This window comes from Apiotrichum porosum, assembly GCF_003942205.1.
Source record: "Apiotrichum porosum strain DSM 27194 chromosome Unknown scaffold_8, whole genome shotgun sequence".
Taxonomy (NCBI): Eukaryota; Fungi; Basidiomycota; class Tremellomycetes; order Trichosporonales; family Trichosporonaceae; genus Apiotrichum; species Apiotrichum porosum.
Window position 1 is genome coordinate 947,997 of NW_021167115.1, and position 16,576 is coordinate 964,572.

A 16,576-nucleotide genomic window follows, 5' to 3' on the forward strand; every position below is an offset into this window, starting at 1 on the left:
GCCCGTGCTGATATATCCTTCGTTCCCTTCTCTCACTGATCAACTCCCTTTGGCCACTTTTAGACACGAGGACGCTTAGTCTTGGTGGTCGACGTGGGTGTGCTGGAAGCCTTTGCGCTTGACAAGCTCTGCGCCACGCCGGGTGCCGAGGCTGACATGGCTGAGGGAAGGGGACGCTTAGCGAGTCCAACGCGCACAGTGTTCGTGGGTGGCCTGAAGAATTCGCCGCGTTCAATTTCAACTGTCTCGTCGTCGTCGTCGTCCACGCCAACTGTATCTTCCAAGTCTTCTTTGTTGCTGTATGCGGGAGACTCGGCCAGTATGTCGATCAGGCTACGCGACTGTTAGTCTACCATATCGCCGACAGCGTGACCCACTTCTTGTACACCTTCTTGCGGTCGACCCACATCTTCTTCCACTTGTCCCACTCGACGTCAATTGCCATCATCTCGTCGGCGGTCATGGGCGCCACGGCGGTCTCGCCGCGGAGGGGCCCAAGTGTCTTGATGGTGAGGTCATTCTGTTTGTCAGATCTGCCCCCTTCCCCTTCCATTACTCACTTCAGCCGTGACGCTTTCAATGGTCTTGACCAGGTCGGTGGTGACTGGGAGAGCCTCTTGCTCGCCGATTTCTGATCATCAGCTGCGTGTCACATTGTCACCGTCTGTTGGTGAATCGACTCACTGGCTTGCAGGTCACGAAGTTCCTTGCGGCGTTTATCGGCTACTCCTTTGGCCTTTTTCGTGTCGGCATCGAGGGTGGCCATGTCCTCGGGGTTGAGGGCAGTCAACTGCGACTAGAGCGGTTAGCCATTCGATGCTATTGATTGACCTCACCTGGCTGAAGACGAAGATGGTCTGCTTGCCGTACGTCTTGACCGTGAGGGAGCCTTTCTCTGTCGGTTGAGCACAAGCAAGGTAACACTACCCACCAGCAAGCGCCGTCATGGCCTTTTGCGCTTCGGGCTTGCTAACAACTTTCTTGAGGTTGAGGTGAACATCGGCTGAGGGAAGGAAGGTCAGTAGTGGGGTTTGGAAGAAAGCCAAGCACGAGGTAGGCACTGCCGCAACCCAATCCAACGTACTGCTCGAGTAAGGGCGGTTCGCCTGAGGTCAGCAGCGCTCCTCGCTGGGTGACTCACACCGCGCATGTAGTCAAGGATCTTCTAAAAGGGTGATTAGATAGGCGCATGGGTGCTTTTGGGCCTTACCTCCTCGGCTGGAAGCTGTGAGCTTTTGCTGTCACGCGGGTGGCGGGGGCGAAAGCAACTGGGAGGAACACGCACCTTCGTTGCCCTTGACGGTGACGACCTTATCCTTTTTGTCTGCTTTGGGGGGCATGGTGGTGGGTGGATGCGATGAGATGTGTAGGTGGATGAGATGAAGAAAGAGATGAGGAGGGAAGGAGCAGAGATGCGCGCGGGTGACGGTGTCGTGCGCCCCACACACACCCAGTGGCCACAACGGCGGCTGCGGTGGACCCCCTCCACCCACACCCAAGTGAAAATTAACGGGGACCTAAATAAAATGTGCCCTCTCAAACCCGCAAAGTGGAGAGACCAAGACATTGAATGTCAAGCGACCACAGATCTCCCTCCATTCCACGCTCGCGACCACCACTACCACGCCCCAGCTGTACGAGAGCTCCCCCCAGGCAACGCAAGAACGCATATCACTTTAGCGACACCCAAAAGTAGAGCCCTATTATCAGGACTCTCACACCCTCCTACAACATTGGCACATCGTTGTCGCCCCTTCGTTTCCATTTGACACCGTCCCGCGAGACCTCTATCCATCATGCCGCCCAAGAAGCAAGCCACCAAGGATGACAAGGTGCGTGGAGACTGCTGAGACTTCTGAGACTGCTATGCCTGAGCATGGCGGCTCGTTGGTTCTGCCTTGGACGACCAATACTGACGCCGTGCCTCCTTCACATATGCGCCCCTTTCGTCGACCTGGCAATCACATTGCAGAGTAAGTTGCCCTACACACATTGAAGCACTGAGCTAACCTGTGCGTCAGCCTTTGGTATGAAGAACAAGAACAAGTCGACAAAGGTTCAGAAGTATATCCAGGAAGTTCAGAAGCAGCAGTCGCAGGCCGGCAAGAACAAGGAGCAGGTGGGTTGACATTCACGTCGTGTGCCTCGACGGCACTAGCTGACCAGACCTAGCTCGCCAAGCAGAAGCTGGCCGAGGACCGCGCCCGTTCCAAGGAGGCCGATGCCGCCAAGAAGGCGATGGAGGCGCAGCTGTTCACCCCGACCCAGCAGATCCAGAAGGTCGCCTTCGGTACCGGTGAGTAGCGCGTGGGGGACACTGTCATTCCAGTGATGCTAACGGTTACAGACCCCAAGACTGTCCTCTGTGTCTTCTTCAAGGCAGGAAACTGTACCAAGGGTGAGCTACTAACACGTTGTCTGAACTAACGTTTCAGGCAACAAGTGCAAGTTCTCGCACGACCGTAATGTCGAGCGCAAGGTTGAAAAGGTCAACATTTACGAGGACAAGCGCGCGGGCGAGGAGGAGAAGAAGAAGGAGACCATGGATGACTGGGACGATGCCAAGCTCAACGAAGTCGTCAACCAGAACGCACGGAAGCAGCGTACCACCACCGACATTGTGTGCAAGTTCTTTGTTCAGGCGATCGAGGACCGCAAGTATGGTTGGTTGTGAGTGTCCTTTTGCGCCATGTGCTGGTCAACGACATGGCAGGGCGTCGCTGACATTACATTTTAGCTGGATCTGCCCCAATGGCGGTGACAACTGCATGTACAAGCACGCTCTTCCCCCCGGATTCGTCCTCAAGAAGGACGAGAAGAAGGCGGTCAAGGACGAGATTTCGCTCGAGGACTTTGTCGAGGTCGAGCGCCACAAGCTCCAGCCCCCTCTTACCCCCTGCACGCCCGAGACCTTTGCTGCCTGGAAGAAGGCGCGATTGGAAAAGAAGGCCGCCGAGCAGGAGGCGCTCGACAAGGCCAAGACTCTCCAGCGCGCTGCCGGCAAGATGTCGGGCATGACCGGAAAGGACATGTTCGAGTTTGGCAGCGAGCTCTACGCCGACGAGGAGGACGATGTCGAGGAGGAGTGGGACATTTCCCGCATGCTTGCTCGTTACGTGAGTGAATAAAGGTACAATGTGTTTGCTGACTTGCGCTAGGCCGAGGAGGATGGCGAGCGCCAAGAGGACGACGATGCAGCCGAGGACGACGACGATGTCAAGACCGTCACGGATGGCGTGGCCCAGGTGGCTGTTTAGGAGGCCGTCTAGGTCTAGATGTAGGTCGGCGGCGATATTTGCATGATGTATTCCTTGCATGGTGGAGCAACAGGTTTGCAGTGTGGTGACGTATGGGCCATGGGGCTGCTGGGAGGTAGGCTTCAAGGGGGGCTTGACAGTCAGGTAGTGTCCACCAGTGCTAGCTGCCATCGCTGGGAGGAGACCGTAACCGTCTGCCGTTGGGCACACAGATCCGCAGATTGGCCACACCACCCGCGGCCCACCAAAAAAAAACGATCCGCACTAGTGGCACTTACTCCGTTCATCCGCACCATTCACCCCGTTACAAAACCGTCCATATCTCAGTCCACAGACCACCTAGAGCTTCAAAACTCGCATGCATCGGTAGCTACGAAGCAGCGCAACATCATGCAATGCACAGAACAAGCATCGGCGGCAATGTGGCGGAGTGGTTAACGCGATTGACTCGAAATCAATTTCCTTCGGGAGCACATGTTCGAATCATGTCATTGTCGTACGAGATCGCAAGATCTCCTCCTTTTTCGAGGTCGGCAGCAGTGCTGGGGTGCATTGAGGACAGCGGTGAGCTGATGTTTTGGAAAGGCAAGTGCAAAGGTTGGAATGGTGACTGCGGAGCACCGCAAGGTGGAGGGGATCTTCAGAAGCCAAGTGAGAGAAACCGACTGTGCGAGCCGATTGCTGAGTAATCCAGACATAGTGTGTTTTCGGCGAGCCCGGCCTGGGGCTATAGCTCTGCAGTACACTGGGTAAAGTCCTATGGCTGACGTCTTAGACCTCCTTGTTGCGTTGGGACTGAGCTCACGCACATCTGCGACGGTGACAACTTCACCAAACCAATCAATATCCCTGTTCCTGGTGGTCTCTTCAGTCTCCTTAGTCCATCTCTCGTTCTGAACAGACCACTAGGGGATGGAGGAGAAACAATGGTGCCGCTCCAATGTGGGCAGGATTTGTACACAGCTTGTCAGAAGGGTACCAGATGTTCTTCAGCTAGGGAGTGCTTGCTGCAGTGGTCTACACGTCCTTGAAATATTCACTCTGGCACAAGTTGTAAGAATCACCTAAGCCGTCTTTGTGTACAGAAATAGGCTTGAATATTGAATGCCGCTTGTCTTATTTTCTGTCGATACCAGTTGCACCTGTCCACGACTGGAAACATTGCCAAAGTCTTGACAGTCAGCAACACCAGACCGCGAGTTGCTAATTGCTTAGTTGCCGGAGATATCCGACCCAGTGCCGTCTGTTGCCGTTCGTCCGAAACGGATGTCAACTCGTTTGCTCCAAACTTGTTGGCTCCGGCTGACCAGTCTGCCCACATCACTCTCCACCATGGCCCACGCAACACCCTGCAAGGCATCGGACTCGACGCTCTATGCAGCACCGCCAGGCCACCTCACCCTCCTCATGGCCGCACGGCGTACAGCGTCCTTCCACCTGCCCCAAGATCCGCGCTTCAGCTTCTACCTCTACGTCCCGCGCTCTCATCCCGTGACGCGTCGAGCAAGGGGCGAGGACGTCAGCCTGGATGGGTGCTGTGAAGCTGGAAAGAGTAATGGTCTTGGTACACCGCTGGCGCCCACCGTCTCGCCCACTGGGGGCAAGGCTCCTGGCCGTGGTCCCGGCCCAAAGGGGTTCCCCCTCCTGGTCCTCATCCACGACTCGAGCCGTGACGCCGAGAAGCTGCGTGACTGGTGGGCCGACTTGGCCGAGGAGGAAGGGTGTGTGGTTCTGTCTCCTCACTTTCCATGCGACCTGAAGGTGGGTACAGCTAGCTTGGGATTACGCAGACACATGGCCCTTGTCTGACTTTGCAGTTTCCCGACGGCCCCGACAACTACAAGCGTCTGGAGTGGGTCAACGCAGCTGGCGAAACACTTCGGTTCGACGATATCCTCCTGCAGATGATCGACACGGTGTCTCGCGAATGGGGCTGTGTCGACACTACCACGTTTGCCATGGCGGGCTTCTCGGGCGGAGCGCAGCTTGCCCACCGTTTCTTCTACCTGCATCCCGAACGCCTGCACGCTCTGTCGGTCGGCGCACCCGGCCGCGCCACTCCGCTTCTCCCTCTGCAGTGGCCAGAGGGTATCGTCAATGCGCCATTGACGACCTCTGGACGTGCCATTGACGTGACCGAGCTCGCACGCCAGACACAGTCTGGGGACCTCAAGTTGCAGCTCCTGATCGGCGCCGAGGATACCTGGCACCCCGTCCAGCCTGACGGTACGCGCACGGCGCATTCCCGATTTGACGTGACGATGGGGCTTGCCAAGAGCTGGGACGAAGCAGGAATCAAGTATGACTTTGAGATTGTGCCAGACTGCAAGCATGAAGGAGAGAAGATTCGCGCTGTGGCCATGCCGTGGATGCGGAAGCATGTTAGGTGAGCTTTCCTGCCCCCGCGAATGCTGACTGCAGAAGGCCATAACCGAATGACCATGTGCCGAGTTCTTGGGCTTTATACGACTGCGTTCATGTTAATGTGACCATGTTAAATGTCATGCTGCAGCGCTCTTCCAGTCTGTAGTGATGTGCATACAAATACGCAATCTAATACGCCTAAAGAACCTCCTCGCCGTCGTCGTCGTTGACACCCATCTCCTCGAAGTGTTCCAGCAGCTCGTCCAGCTGGATCTCGGGGAAGTCCTCCTCCTCGTCGTCGTCGCTGCCCATACCGTCGTCCTCGACCTCCATAACAGCCGCGGCCTGGGCGGCAGCGCCTCCGCGGCGCTTGCCACCACGCATACCCGAACCAGCGACAGCACCACCCATAGCCACATCTCCATCCTCGTCGTCGGCGGCGGCGGCAGCGGCAGCCTCGTCGGCCTTGTACAGGTTGACGGCGGCACGCATCTCGGGGTCCTCCTCGAGGTCGCGAAGGAAGAGCTCGTAGTCGCGCTCGACGTTCTTCTGGTCCACACCACCACGACGGCCAAGGGCACCACGGCCGACATTGCCTTCGGTGCCATCCTCGGCCTCCTTGGCGATCGAGCGGAGCTTCCAGTTCCTGGGCTTGGACTTTTTCCTCCTGTTGGGGTACGTCTTCTTCACGAGGATCACGTCGGGTATGCGGCTCTGGTCAAGGGCCTCGAACGCATCGTTGTTAAAGTTCGAGTTGGTGAGGTGGTAGCCGAGAACAGTGTCACCGGGCTGCAGGAAGGCGCCGAGGTGGGTGCGGGTGTGGTAGATACCGTCGTCGCCCATTCCGTCGTCATCGGCCTCCTTGCGGCCAGAGCCCGACGAGCGGGTCACCTGTGCGTCGGCAAGAACATACTTGCCACGCTGGACTCCCGAAGGCTCAATGTCGAGCACAATAAACTCGACGAGGTCGGAAACGGATGCAAGGGGGTCAAAGGGTGAACGCCAGTAGACAGGGGCGGTAACGTCGGTCTGCTGGAGGGTCATGGGGTCGAGAAGGTGCATGGAGTTACCCACACGCGAGCAAATGGTGAGGGGCGAAATGTTACCCCACGAGCGAGCGAGCGAGCGGGGGATGGCGACAAGGTCGTCCTTACAGATGGGGACAATCTCAACCGAGTACGTAAACTTGTAGTTGGCGGTACCGTTGTGGGTGTCTTGCGAAATGAGTTGCTCCGAGCCCTTGCAACGGACAGGAACGACACTGGCAAGGAACTCGCACATCTTGATGGCGTTGTTACGCTCAGTGTAGAAGAAGTCGAGACCATCACGCTTCTCGGCAATCGAGTTGGTGTCCTTGTGGGCATTGTGCTTAAGGATGAGCTGCTCGAGGAACAGGAAAGTACGCTTGTGGGTGACCTTTTGGCGGAGCTGAACGGACGCCTTCCAAGTGTTCTTGGCGGCAAGACGGGTACACGAAGGGCACTGGCCAGTCTGGACGGTAAGGGTGAGGACAAAGGTCTGCTGGAGGACAGTGTTGGCGAGCACCTCCTTCTGGATGGTGACCTTGAGCTTGATTCGGCGCGAGTGGGGCTCAGTCCAGATGAACGAAGCGTCGATGAGGCGGACCTTCAGCAATGGGCGGGCAATCTTCTTCAGGCAGAGGGCTGGCTCGGTGAGTGCTTGCCTCATTCAACAGTCCAGTACACTTACCAAGAAGCTCACGCGACTCGGGCTGGCATGCAACCCAGGTCTGGGGAGGCGAGAGGAAGCGCTCACAGCCACGGCAAAAGTTGACAACAGCCTCCTTGGGGATACCCTCAGTGATGTCGACCGAGTTACGGAGACATCCCACACCTGGTTGTTAGAACTGTTGCTTACAAAGATGACCGAGCGCATGTCATGCCAAGGGGGCAGGCAAGTGGGGTGTGGGGTGGGTGGTACTCACAGAGACCGGCGCCGTTGGCGGACGAGATGACTGTGCCACAGTCGGCACAGAGAATGTAGGATTCACTCCCAGCCGCGTCGGGTTCGTACTCCATTGTGCAAGCTGTTGTTATGCACGATAGGGGTGGTGTAAGGAGTCCTTGTGCACCATCGTTCAGAAATCTTGGAAACCAGGAGCCGAACTGCACGGTGGCAAAGCTTGGAAATAATTATTCACACGTATTTGACCTCCACCACGGGGATTTTCGGAAGTAGGTTTATCACACCGTTCCCTCCCGCGTACGTTTCTCTCCCTTCGCCGGCCATCGCCTTGGCGGGGAGAGAGAGGGCCGAGGCTTCGCCGCTGCTGCCGCCGCCGCCGGTGTACGTCAGAGTTTCGCCGGTACCCATCACACACCAACGTTGTTCTTTCCCACCTATCTTCCAGCTCAACTCGTTCGAGGCTCTCAACCCCTCAAAAGCTCTTCAACAGGGCGACACGGCACATCCCCGTCCCCCTCATACAGTCGCTACCGCTTGGCCGCGACTCACTGCTCAAAAATGCAGGCGGCGCGCCCAGTGGCGCACGCTTTCACCAAGGCTGTCTACCTCGCGCCAGTTCGAGCGGGCACCTCGCGCGCCGCCATAACTGCTGTTCGATCATCCCCCAGAGCAGAGCGATACCTCACTATCCATGCCTTCTTCACACAGCAGGCTTTCTCCAGACCACCTTCGCCTGCGCCAGCACGGCTTGCTATTCCTCGACGATTCCCTCCAAGCTCGCGCCGGCACAACTCCTCCAAACCCACAGACCCGGAGCAAGGGCCATGTCCGCAATGTATCCATGCGACTGGCCCGGTCAGTAAACCGCCAATACCGCCAGTCCCACTACCTGCCGCCAAACAGGCTCTGCATCCACCACAAGTCGCTCAAGACTATGTACCGTTCATCAGGCGTCTCATTTCTCGGTCCTCGGAGCTTGGTGGCGTTGTCCACCGACCCACCAAAGAAGATCTGCTCAACGCCGCCAACAGTTGGTGGGAGCGACTGCGCATTCGTCTCAAGTGGTTCACTATCCGTGGATGGCGGAGGTTCAATACAGACGACCTGAGTGCCTTCTTCAGCTGGTTCATTGTCGGAAACAGTGAGTTTGTCTGTGCCACACACACCCTGTACACCGACTAGTAGCTGATCTGATCCCTGCCAGCCCTGTGGATTCTTGTTGGAACGTGCGTTTTCCCTTTCATTGAATTGAGCTGATAACAGAACCACATTCGTCGCTGCAGTCATCGCCACCCTCAACTCGCTGTCGATGCAGGAATATGTGGCACGTTGGATCTCCGACTATTTAACTTCGGCCGCTGGCGTCACCGTAATGTAAGCGTGACGTGTGTGTTCCAAAGTTGACCATGGTGCAGCTTTGAGTCTGCCATCGTTCCTCGATGGGGTGCCTCCACGATTGCGTTCCGCAACGTCTACGTCTCCCGCCGTCCGCAAAACGCTCTTGCGGAGAGCGACGATCAGCCTCACGGTAACAAGCGCAAGACCGCCACCGCCAAGCCCCCTTCTCCCGTCGCCTTTTTATCTTCGGATATTGACCAAGGATATCTCCATCCACCACGAGCAGCTGAGGCTGACAACTACACAATGTTCGACATCAACTTTGATGAAGTAGAGGTCACCCTTAGCTTGCGAAGGTGGTTGGACGGCAAGGGCTTGGTCAAAGACGCAACGGTCAAGGGCGTGCGTGGAGTCATCGACCGAAGGTCGGTTTGGTGGGACATGTCCCTAAACCTTGACCCCGCCGCCTGGCGACACCCGACCTACAATGGCGATTTCGAGCTGGAATCGTTCCATGTCGAAGACTTCCTCGTCACTGTGTACCAGCCCGGTGGCCAGCGGCCGTACAACGTGTCCATTTTTAACGCAACGTACGGCCCATTCCGCAAGCGCTGGCTCTTCTACGACATGATGAGTGCTGAGCAGATGACGGGCCAGTATGACAACTGCCTGTTCAGTCTACACATGCCTCAAAAGCTCGGCAAGTCGCATGGTCTCGTCGACGACAACGTTAAGCGCATGGCCCGGTTCCGCATCGACGGCCTGCCCATCGAACATGCCCAGTACGCGTCCGGCCATGAGGGCCCAATGGCGTGGCTTACGTCTGGCAAATTGGATGCCGTGCTCGACATCAAGTTCCCTGCTCACCCCGATGACGACATTGACGTAAAAGCTATCTTTCAGGAGATTGGTCGCAATGTGACAAGCATCACCACCTCAGGTCTCCACCCCGACGACGCCGCTGGCGAGCACAACTTCAACTCGAACACTCGTATGCACGACACTGTGTCTGCCAGCGACAGCAACCTTCTCCCCGGGCAGCACCGTCTCGCGCGTCCTGCGCTGCGTGCCCCCGAAGGCAGCAAGCATCTAGAGGACAAGCCCCAGGTCACAATCGACGTTGACCTCCGGTTCCGTGACCTGAAGGCTGCTGTGCCCGTATTTACGAGCGACCTGAGCGTGACCAACAATGCCCTCATCCGCCCCATTGTCGCCTTCATCAACGCGAACCGCACCCTGGTCCCCATCCACTGCGAGGTCGCTGCCGACATTTCCGACTTTGACGGCTCTTGGACCCTCTTTGAGACGGGTCTCATGACGTCCATCTCGGACCAAATCTATGCCGCTATGGCGTACCACGTTTCCTCGGAAGCCGCAAACTCCAAGCGCATCCGTCAGGTCAGTGTGTGGGGAATCCAGCGGGGAGCCGAGGTGCTCCTCGACACGCTCCGCATCATGGTCGACCCTGTTTACGGCCAACCAATGGCCACTCTGTAGTACTAGACCTCTCTCACTTCTCTGCATTTAGAACACCGCTACCATCGCATGCATTCTTGGGTTGTTGTTACAGAATTGGTTGGAATAGAGTGGTGAACCTGTAGCCAGGCGGCGTGTTATCACACGACACACGTCATGCCGTTGACCGATTGGGCCCCACAGCTTGACGTCGCCGCTCATACCTCGACGCGACCGTCACACCGTCTCCAACCATCTCCTGTCTATCATCCATCTCGCCACCCAACCTCCTGCTTCTAGCTCTCTGCAATACACTCACCGGAGGGTGCGAGAGGCAGCATGGGAAACATCTCATCCATGGCTCGGGCGTGAGTACCTTGGGGCCATTCGGCCGTTGACGACTGCTGCCCTTCCTTTCGCCCCTCCCCAATTCCTGACACATGTAGCTCGACCGCCCTCGACTCTTACGTCTCCGAGCTAGGGAACGACATTTCATATGAGAAGAGGTAAGTGCAGGTGTTGGAGAGCGACAGAGGGAGAACCCTTACTGAACTTGCTGTGCAGCTTGTCGTCATCTCGCTTCCTCAAAACCATCGTTGCCCGACACAAGTATGGTCCGTTGGTGCTCAAGATATTCATCAAGCCAGATGCGTCTATGACGCTCCGCGTCATCCAGCGGCGTCTCAAGAGTGGGTATAGTTGGATTGTCACGATACTTACGTCCCAGGCGAACGTGATGCGCTGGCCCATCTGTCCAACGTGAACACGTATGCGACATTTATCGAGACTGAGAAGGCCGGATACCTTGTCCGACAGTGGGTCGGCTCCAGCTTGTATGACCGACTGAGGTGAGGACTGGCTCTCCCCATTGTTCTCTACTGACTCCTTAGTACGCAACCCTACCTTACGGACATTGAGAAGAAGTGGATTGCGTTCCAGCTTCTCACTTGTCTCCGAGACGCGCGAACGTCAAAGGTCGCTCATGGCGACATCAAGTCGGACAACGTCCTCATCACGTCCGACCTCACCGTCCTCGTTACCGACTTTTCGAGTGCATTCAAGCCCACATACCTTCCTCTAGACGACCCATCCGACTTCTCCTTCTTCTTTGACACGTCAGCAAGGCGCACATGCTACATTGCGCCTGAGCGTTTCTACACTGCCGACTCGAAGATCGCCCAGGACAAGGCCGCAGCGGCTGCAGCTGCACTTGCAGCTGCAGCGTCCGAGACGTCTGACGCAGCGAGTGGAACTGAATCGTGGGAGAAGCGCGACGGAAAGATCACAGAGGAAATGGACGTCTTCTCTGCTGGCTGCGTTCTCGCCGAGACGTGGACCGATGGACGAACCGTGTTCAATCTCAGCGAGTTGTTCGCGTATCGCAACGGCACCCTCGGTCTTGAAGGCATCCTTGACAATCTCGAGGACGTCGACGTAAAGTCCATGATTGCGCAGATGCTCTCCCGAGAGCCATCGCAGCGTCCTTCATTTGACCGCGTCCTGGCAACCTACCGTGGTACCATCTTCCCCGAGTACTTTTACACTTTCCTCAAGGACTATGCCACCGAGCTCGCCGAGCTGCCCGATACACCCGAACCTGACTTCCTTCGGCGAGCTTCAACAACCCCTGGGTCCAAGATTGACAGCATGCTCGAGCAGTGGGATTCGATTAGTGTTCATCTGGAAGGCAAGGGCGTGAGCGAGAGTGAGTTGTAACCCTGCGTCGGCGTAACTGACGACAAGATGGTCCAGCTCTTCTGTTACTCAACATTGTCACCGCGTCAATCCGCAACTGTCTCTCGCCCAGCTCGAGGCTGCACGGTCTCAAGCTATTCCTCAACCTCTGCCCTTATCTCATGGATGAAGACAAAGTGGATCGCATCGTTCCCTTCGTTGTCGAGCTTCTATCCGACGAGGTGGCCATTGTCCGCGCTGAGGCCTGTCGTACACTGGTCATTGTTGTCGAGTCTGTGCAGTCAATCACATTGCACAACGCCACATTCATCCCAGAGTATCTCCTCCCACAGACCAAGCGTCTAACCAATGACCCCGACGTATTCGTACGTGCGACGTACGCTCGAGCACTCGTTCGTCTCGCCGATGCCGCCACCCGCATGTTGGAGCTCAGTCAAGTGGCCCAACCGACCCTGTCAAGCGACGGCCCGCAGATTGCAGAGGCCGACTACGACTCAATGCTTGCCGAGATCCAGTCCGTGGTGGAAGAACAAGCAACATCCCTCCTCGTGGACACGGCTAGTAACGTCAAGCGCAACATGTTGGCCTCCATTGACGACTTGTGTCTTTTCTTTGGGCGCCAAAAGTCGAGCGAGACTGTTTTGAGTCACATCATGACCTACCTCAATGACCGTGACTGGCAGCTCCGTCTGGCCTTCTTTGACGGCATTGTAGCCGTTGGCGCCTTCATCGGTATCCGAGCGATTGACGAATATGTTCTACCTCTTCTTCTTCAAGCGCTTGCAGGTGAGCTACTACTCTATTCACATAGGATAGCTGACAGCAGACCCCGAGGAAGCCGTTGTCGCTCGTGTTATTCTGTCGCTGTCAACCCTGACCTCTCTCGGTCTGTTCCACCGTATGCGCCTGTGGGACGTTTTCTTCTCCGTGCAAGGTTTCCTCTACCACCCCAACAGCTGGATTCGACAGAATGCTGCTGGTTTCGTGGCTGCAGCCGCACGCAACCTTCAGCCCGCAGACGTGTGGTGCATTCTCTACCCCTCGGTCCGCACGACTTTGCGTTCTGACATTGTGTCCCTCGACGAAGACTCGATCCTTGGCGCTCTCCTTCCTCCTGTGCGTATGGCATAATTTGAGTGTCGCTGACCCTGCAGCTTTCACGCTCAACACTCCAGATTGCCAAGTCTGCCGCGTTGGCTGACTCTCCACCTGGCTTTTGGAGGGTGGCACAAACGCGCTCTACCGCCAAGTCTACTCTCACCAAGGCAGCCACCGGCAAACCGTCGGGTGACCTGCAGCATCTTCGCGAAAAAGGTATTTCGGCCAAGGATGAAAAGAAGATTGTCGCTCTTCGCGACTTTATTTACAAGCAGGCACATGCCAGTAAAGCGTGAGTCCGCCATCCGATGTCTTGAGCTGACATACAGTCGCGAAGGATCAGACCCTTCGACACCGGCTGAGGCTGCGCTCACATCTGGCAAGTCCATCTCACTTATCAACCTCGGCGTCACTCCGCAAACTGTATTCCTCTCTCCTCGAACCATCGGTGTTGTCGATGCCAAACTGGAGCTCAAGCGACTGCGACAGGAGGGAGCAGGTGGCAGCACTCCAAGCCGTCGAACATCGCTTGCTAGCCGCAGCAACCGGGGCGGGGCACCGAGTGAGAGCCCGGTCGAAGAGTTGCGCAAGCGCCTCATCACACTGGAGCCGGCTCGTCGTCCGTCAAGTGAACATGCGATTCACGTTCCCACCCCCGGTAGCCCTTCCGAGTCGGCCATTTCATCTGCCATGGATATAACGACACTCCCTCGGCCCGGTCGCCATCGCCTGGACTCGAAGGCTGCTCCGGCAGTCGGCGCTGTTCACACCACCGCTCTCGGCACAACTAGTATCCATGATGAACCACCACACTCTGGACGTAGTACGCCCATACCAGGTGCATCTGGCGCCGGCGGAACATTGGTTGGTGCCGGTAATGGATCTCTGGCCCCGTACAGTAGTACCTACGACGGAGCCGACCCCGGTGTTCGCGCGTTCTTGGAACAAGTCGACTTGGAAAATTATCGGGAACCTTTGCTCGATTTTGGACCTCGAGTCGTTGCAAGTCACCGGAAACGAGGACCAAGGCCCAAGTCCTCTACGCCGCAGTTTGTTACCATGATTGCACATCTACCCCATCACACCGGTGCCGTCACGGCTATTGTCTCTTCTCCAGACCAGCTCTTCTTTGCCACAGCATCAGAGGACGCTTCAATCATGATCTGGGATAACGCTCGCCTGGAGCGCTCTGTGTCAGGCCGCCCTCGGCTGACATACCGCATGGACGCACCGATATCTGCCATGTGCCGCATCGAAGAAACCCACTGCTTGGCAGCGGCATCTGAGGACGGGCAGGTCCACGTCCTACGAGTGTACGTCTCCACCAGCGGATCTTCGGCCAACAACAAATACCGCGGCATCGAGTGTATCCGTACCTTCCGCACAGCAAACGAGGACGGCTACGTGACACATATCTCCCACCTCCAAGGTAAGTGCATTTTCCGTGTTGATGATGAGGCGGCCGAAATATATTCGACGAAAAGCAAAAATAAATAAATAAACGCTGTTAGAGGGTGCGCGTCATGGGGGGCTGCGAACGGACCCCCTTGCATGCGTAGTCACTCAAGCCAGCCTCATGGTGGCGCTCGGAACCCCAAAACTTTGATGCTGACTCTCAGAATCCTCCTTGCTTATTGTGACGACCACTGGCATGATTGCCGTGCTCGACATGAGGTCAATGGAGATCAAAACCCGGTTGCAACACCCTCTCGAGCTCGGACCAATTTCCGCAGTGTGCCCTACCCCTCACTGGTTAATTGTTGGCACTGTTACTGGCAGCCTGAGCCTTTGGGACCTGCGATTTGGCCTGTTGCTAAAGAGCTGGGCTGCTCGCGGCGGAATAACATCATGTGCCATTCATCCGTCGCGCGGTCGTGGACGCTGGGTCATGGTGTCTCTTGATCGCGACGATAACAACGACACGAATGGTGGCAACGGTGGCGCCGATGTTCCGCTTGTGGAAACCTACGACATCGAAACCGGCAAGCTTGTCGAGGCCTTTGAGGCGCGCACAACCCGACCCTCGTCACGCTCCGCTCCTCCTCCCGGCAGGGACGTTCTCCAGACCAAATCTGAACTCATTGCCGAGTTGGCAGGAGGTCGTGGCGGCCTCCCCACAGTCACTGCCGATTCAAACGAGACTCCCTCTGTGCAATCCCTTCTCGTTGGACAAGGCTTTGCATCCCTCACTGCGCCCGTTGCACGCGACGACGACGTCTCGACAGGTGGAGGAGGTGCAGCCGACCGGGAGCGCGCTCAGCCTTTGAGACCTGGATGGATGGTGACGGCAGGCGACGACCGTATGATCCGATACTGGGATCTGGCACGTGTGAGCGACGGCTTTGTGCTGTGCGGCTCTCCTCGCGAAAAGGACGTTGTATTCAAGTCGTCTGGGTCTCCGTCTGCGACCCCACAACTCTACTACACTCTCCCCAACGCAAGACCTCTGGGGACCAGCCCAGCCGACTCCAACCGCGGCCATGCTGCCAACTCGCAACGCCAAGCGCTCCGGCCCCACTATGACGCGATTTGTGCGTTGGGCGTGGTAGAGACACCGTTCTCAAGTTGTGTTGTCAGTGCCGACCGTTCAGGTGTCATAAAGGTGTGGCGAATGGAGGGTTCGCCAGTGTCCCGACCATAAGCTGAGAGAGAGGGAGAGCGAGTAAATGTGAGAGAAGTGAGAGTCCAGGACGTCGAGCGATTACAACGGCTCTCGTCTCGATCTTCCCAGTCCTGCAAAACGGACCGGTCCTGTAGAGTGGACGGCATGCTACGTCGCGTCTGTTGTGAGATCTGGTTTCCCTAGGTGTACGACCTTTGGGCGCGACGCCTCCTGTCGGAAATTATCCCAGCACTGACTGGCCACTAACGGCCGAGACTGCCGAAGTTGTTAGCGTAGCAATATGGAAGGTGCCAACGAGAGTGTGCGGCGGGGGCCCTGATAACGGCAAGGCAACGTCAGCTCCAGATCGTGTCCACCGGAGCTCTCTCTCTGCGTGACAACTGTGGTAATGAGCGGACGTGGAAATCGGACGGGGCAGACAGAGAGTGTGCAAAAAAGGGTGAGCATATGGATTTTGCATATTTGTGAGTTCGTGCGTGAGTCGCCACGTCCACAATAGATCTGTGGGTTGTGACTTGGGTTTCCCATGCCCTGTGCCGGATGCCCGGGTTGCCACAGTGCCTGGCGGGCATGAGTTAAGCTCTGGTCATCCTCCTCCGATGGCCCCCTCACGCGGTTCCTCTTTTTCCCTCAACCCATTTGGAGAGACGGCGCCGCTGAACCGCTTACCGCAATTTGAACAAATGGGCGATGTGACCCCCCACGCCCAGGTGACTTGTGCAACCGCCAACGTGCACGGGGACTGCCCAAGCGTGCCTGGTGTAGGAGCCGTGACGGTTCCGCTCCTCCGCTTTGTCGTTGCTCCTCTGCCTACCTTTGT

At 56.9% G+C, this 16,576-nt stretch overlaps 6 protein-coding genes and 1 non-coding gene across 7 annotated transcripts; 5 read left to right on the plus strand and 2 right to left on the minus strand.

The window, feature by feature from the left end:
• Positions 1–59: 59 nt before the first annotated feature.
• EHS24_009121 (uncharacterized protein) lies at positions 60–1,340 on the minus strand (the record flags this gene model as incomplete). Its single annotated transcript, XM_028624415.1, has 8 exons — positions 60–333; positions 378–520; positions 561–631; positions 685–796; positions 837–923; positions 1,085–1,165; positions 1,211–1,218; positions 1,286–1,340. The coding sequence occupies 8 exons, from the start codon at positions 1,338–1,340 to the stop codon at positions 60–62; spliced, it is 831 nt and encodes a 276-aa protein (XP_028475487.1).
• A 536-nt stretch (positions 1,341–1,876) lies between these two features.
• EHS24_009122 (uncharacterized protein) lies at positions 1,877–3,257 on the plus strand (the record flags this gene model as incomplete). The annotated part of the gene is made up of 7 exons (XM_028624416.1): positions 1,877–1,973; positions 2,022–2,119; positions 2,173–2,296; positions 2,348–2,398; positions 2,436–2,670; positions 2,738–3,116; positions 3,159–3,257. The coding sequence occupies 7 exons, from the start codon at positions 1,877–1,879 to the stop codon at positions 3,255–3,257; spliced, it is 1,083 nt and encodes a 360-aa protein (XP_028475488.1).
• Positions 3,258–3,673: 416 nt separating this feature from the next.
• On the plus strand, positions 3,674–3,754 carry EHS24_009123. Its single transcript has one exon. It is a non-coding gene; the product is annotated as a tRNA-Ser (tRNA).
• Positions 3,755–4,589: 835 nt separating this feature from the next.
• EHS24_009124 (uncharacterized protein) lies at positions 4,590–5,647 on the plus strand (the record flags this gene model as incomplete). The annotated part of the gene is made up of 2 exons (XM_028624417.1): positions 4,590–5,018; positions 5,075–5,647. 2 exons carry the CDS (start codon positions 4,590–4,592, stop codon positions 5,645–5,647), a joined length of 1,002 nt encoding a protein of 333 aa, XP_028475489.1.
• Positions 5,648–5,819: 172 nt separating this feature from the next.
• On the minus strand, positions 5,820–7,660 carry EHS24_009125 (uncharacterized protein; the record flags this gene model as incomplete). Its single annotated transcript, XM_028624418.1, has 3 exons — positions 5,820–7,285; positions 7,332–7,475; positions 7,567–7,660. 3 exons carry the CDS (start codon positions 7,658–7,660, stop codon positions 5,820–5,822), a joined length of 1,704 nt encoding a protein of 567 aa, XP_028475490.1.
• A 578-nt stretch (positions 7,661–8,238) lies between these two features.
• MDM31 (Mitochondrial distribution and morphology protein 31, mitochondrial precursor) lies at positions 8,239–10,382 on the plus strand (the record flags this gene model as incomplete). The annotated part of the gene is made up of 5 exons (XM_028624419.1): positions 8,239–8,402; positions 8,498–8,688; positions 8,752–8,773; positions 8,811–8,921; positions 8,963–10,382. The coding sequence occupies 5 exons, from the start codon at positions 8,239–8,241 to the stop codon at positions 10,380–10,382; spliced, it is 1,908 nt and encodes a 635-aa protein (XP_028475491.1).
• A 315-nt stretch (positions 10,383–10,697) lies between these two features.
• Positions 10,698–15,774, plus strand: VPS15 (Serine/threonine-protein kinase; the record flags this gene model as incomplete). Its single annotated transcript, XM_028624420.1, has 11 exons — positions 10,698–10,708; positions 10,787–10,846; positions 10,905–11,029; positions 11,068–11,188; positions 11,231–12,045; positions 12,093–12,821; positions 12,874–13,151; positions 13,211–13,425; positions 13,463–14,562; positions 14,753–15,664; positions 15,725–15,774. 11 exons carry the CDS (start codon positions 10,698–10,700, stop codon positions 15,772–15,774), a joined length of 4,416 nt encoding a protein of 1,471 aa, XP_028475492.1.
• Positions 15,775–16,576: the final 802 nt, after the last annotated feature.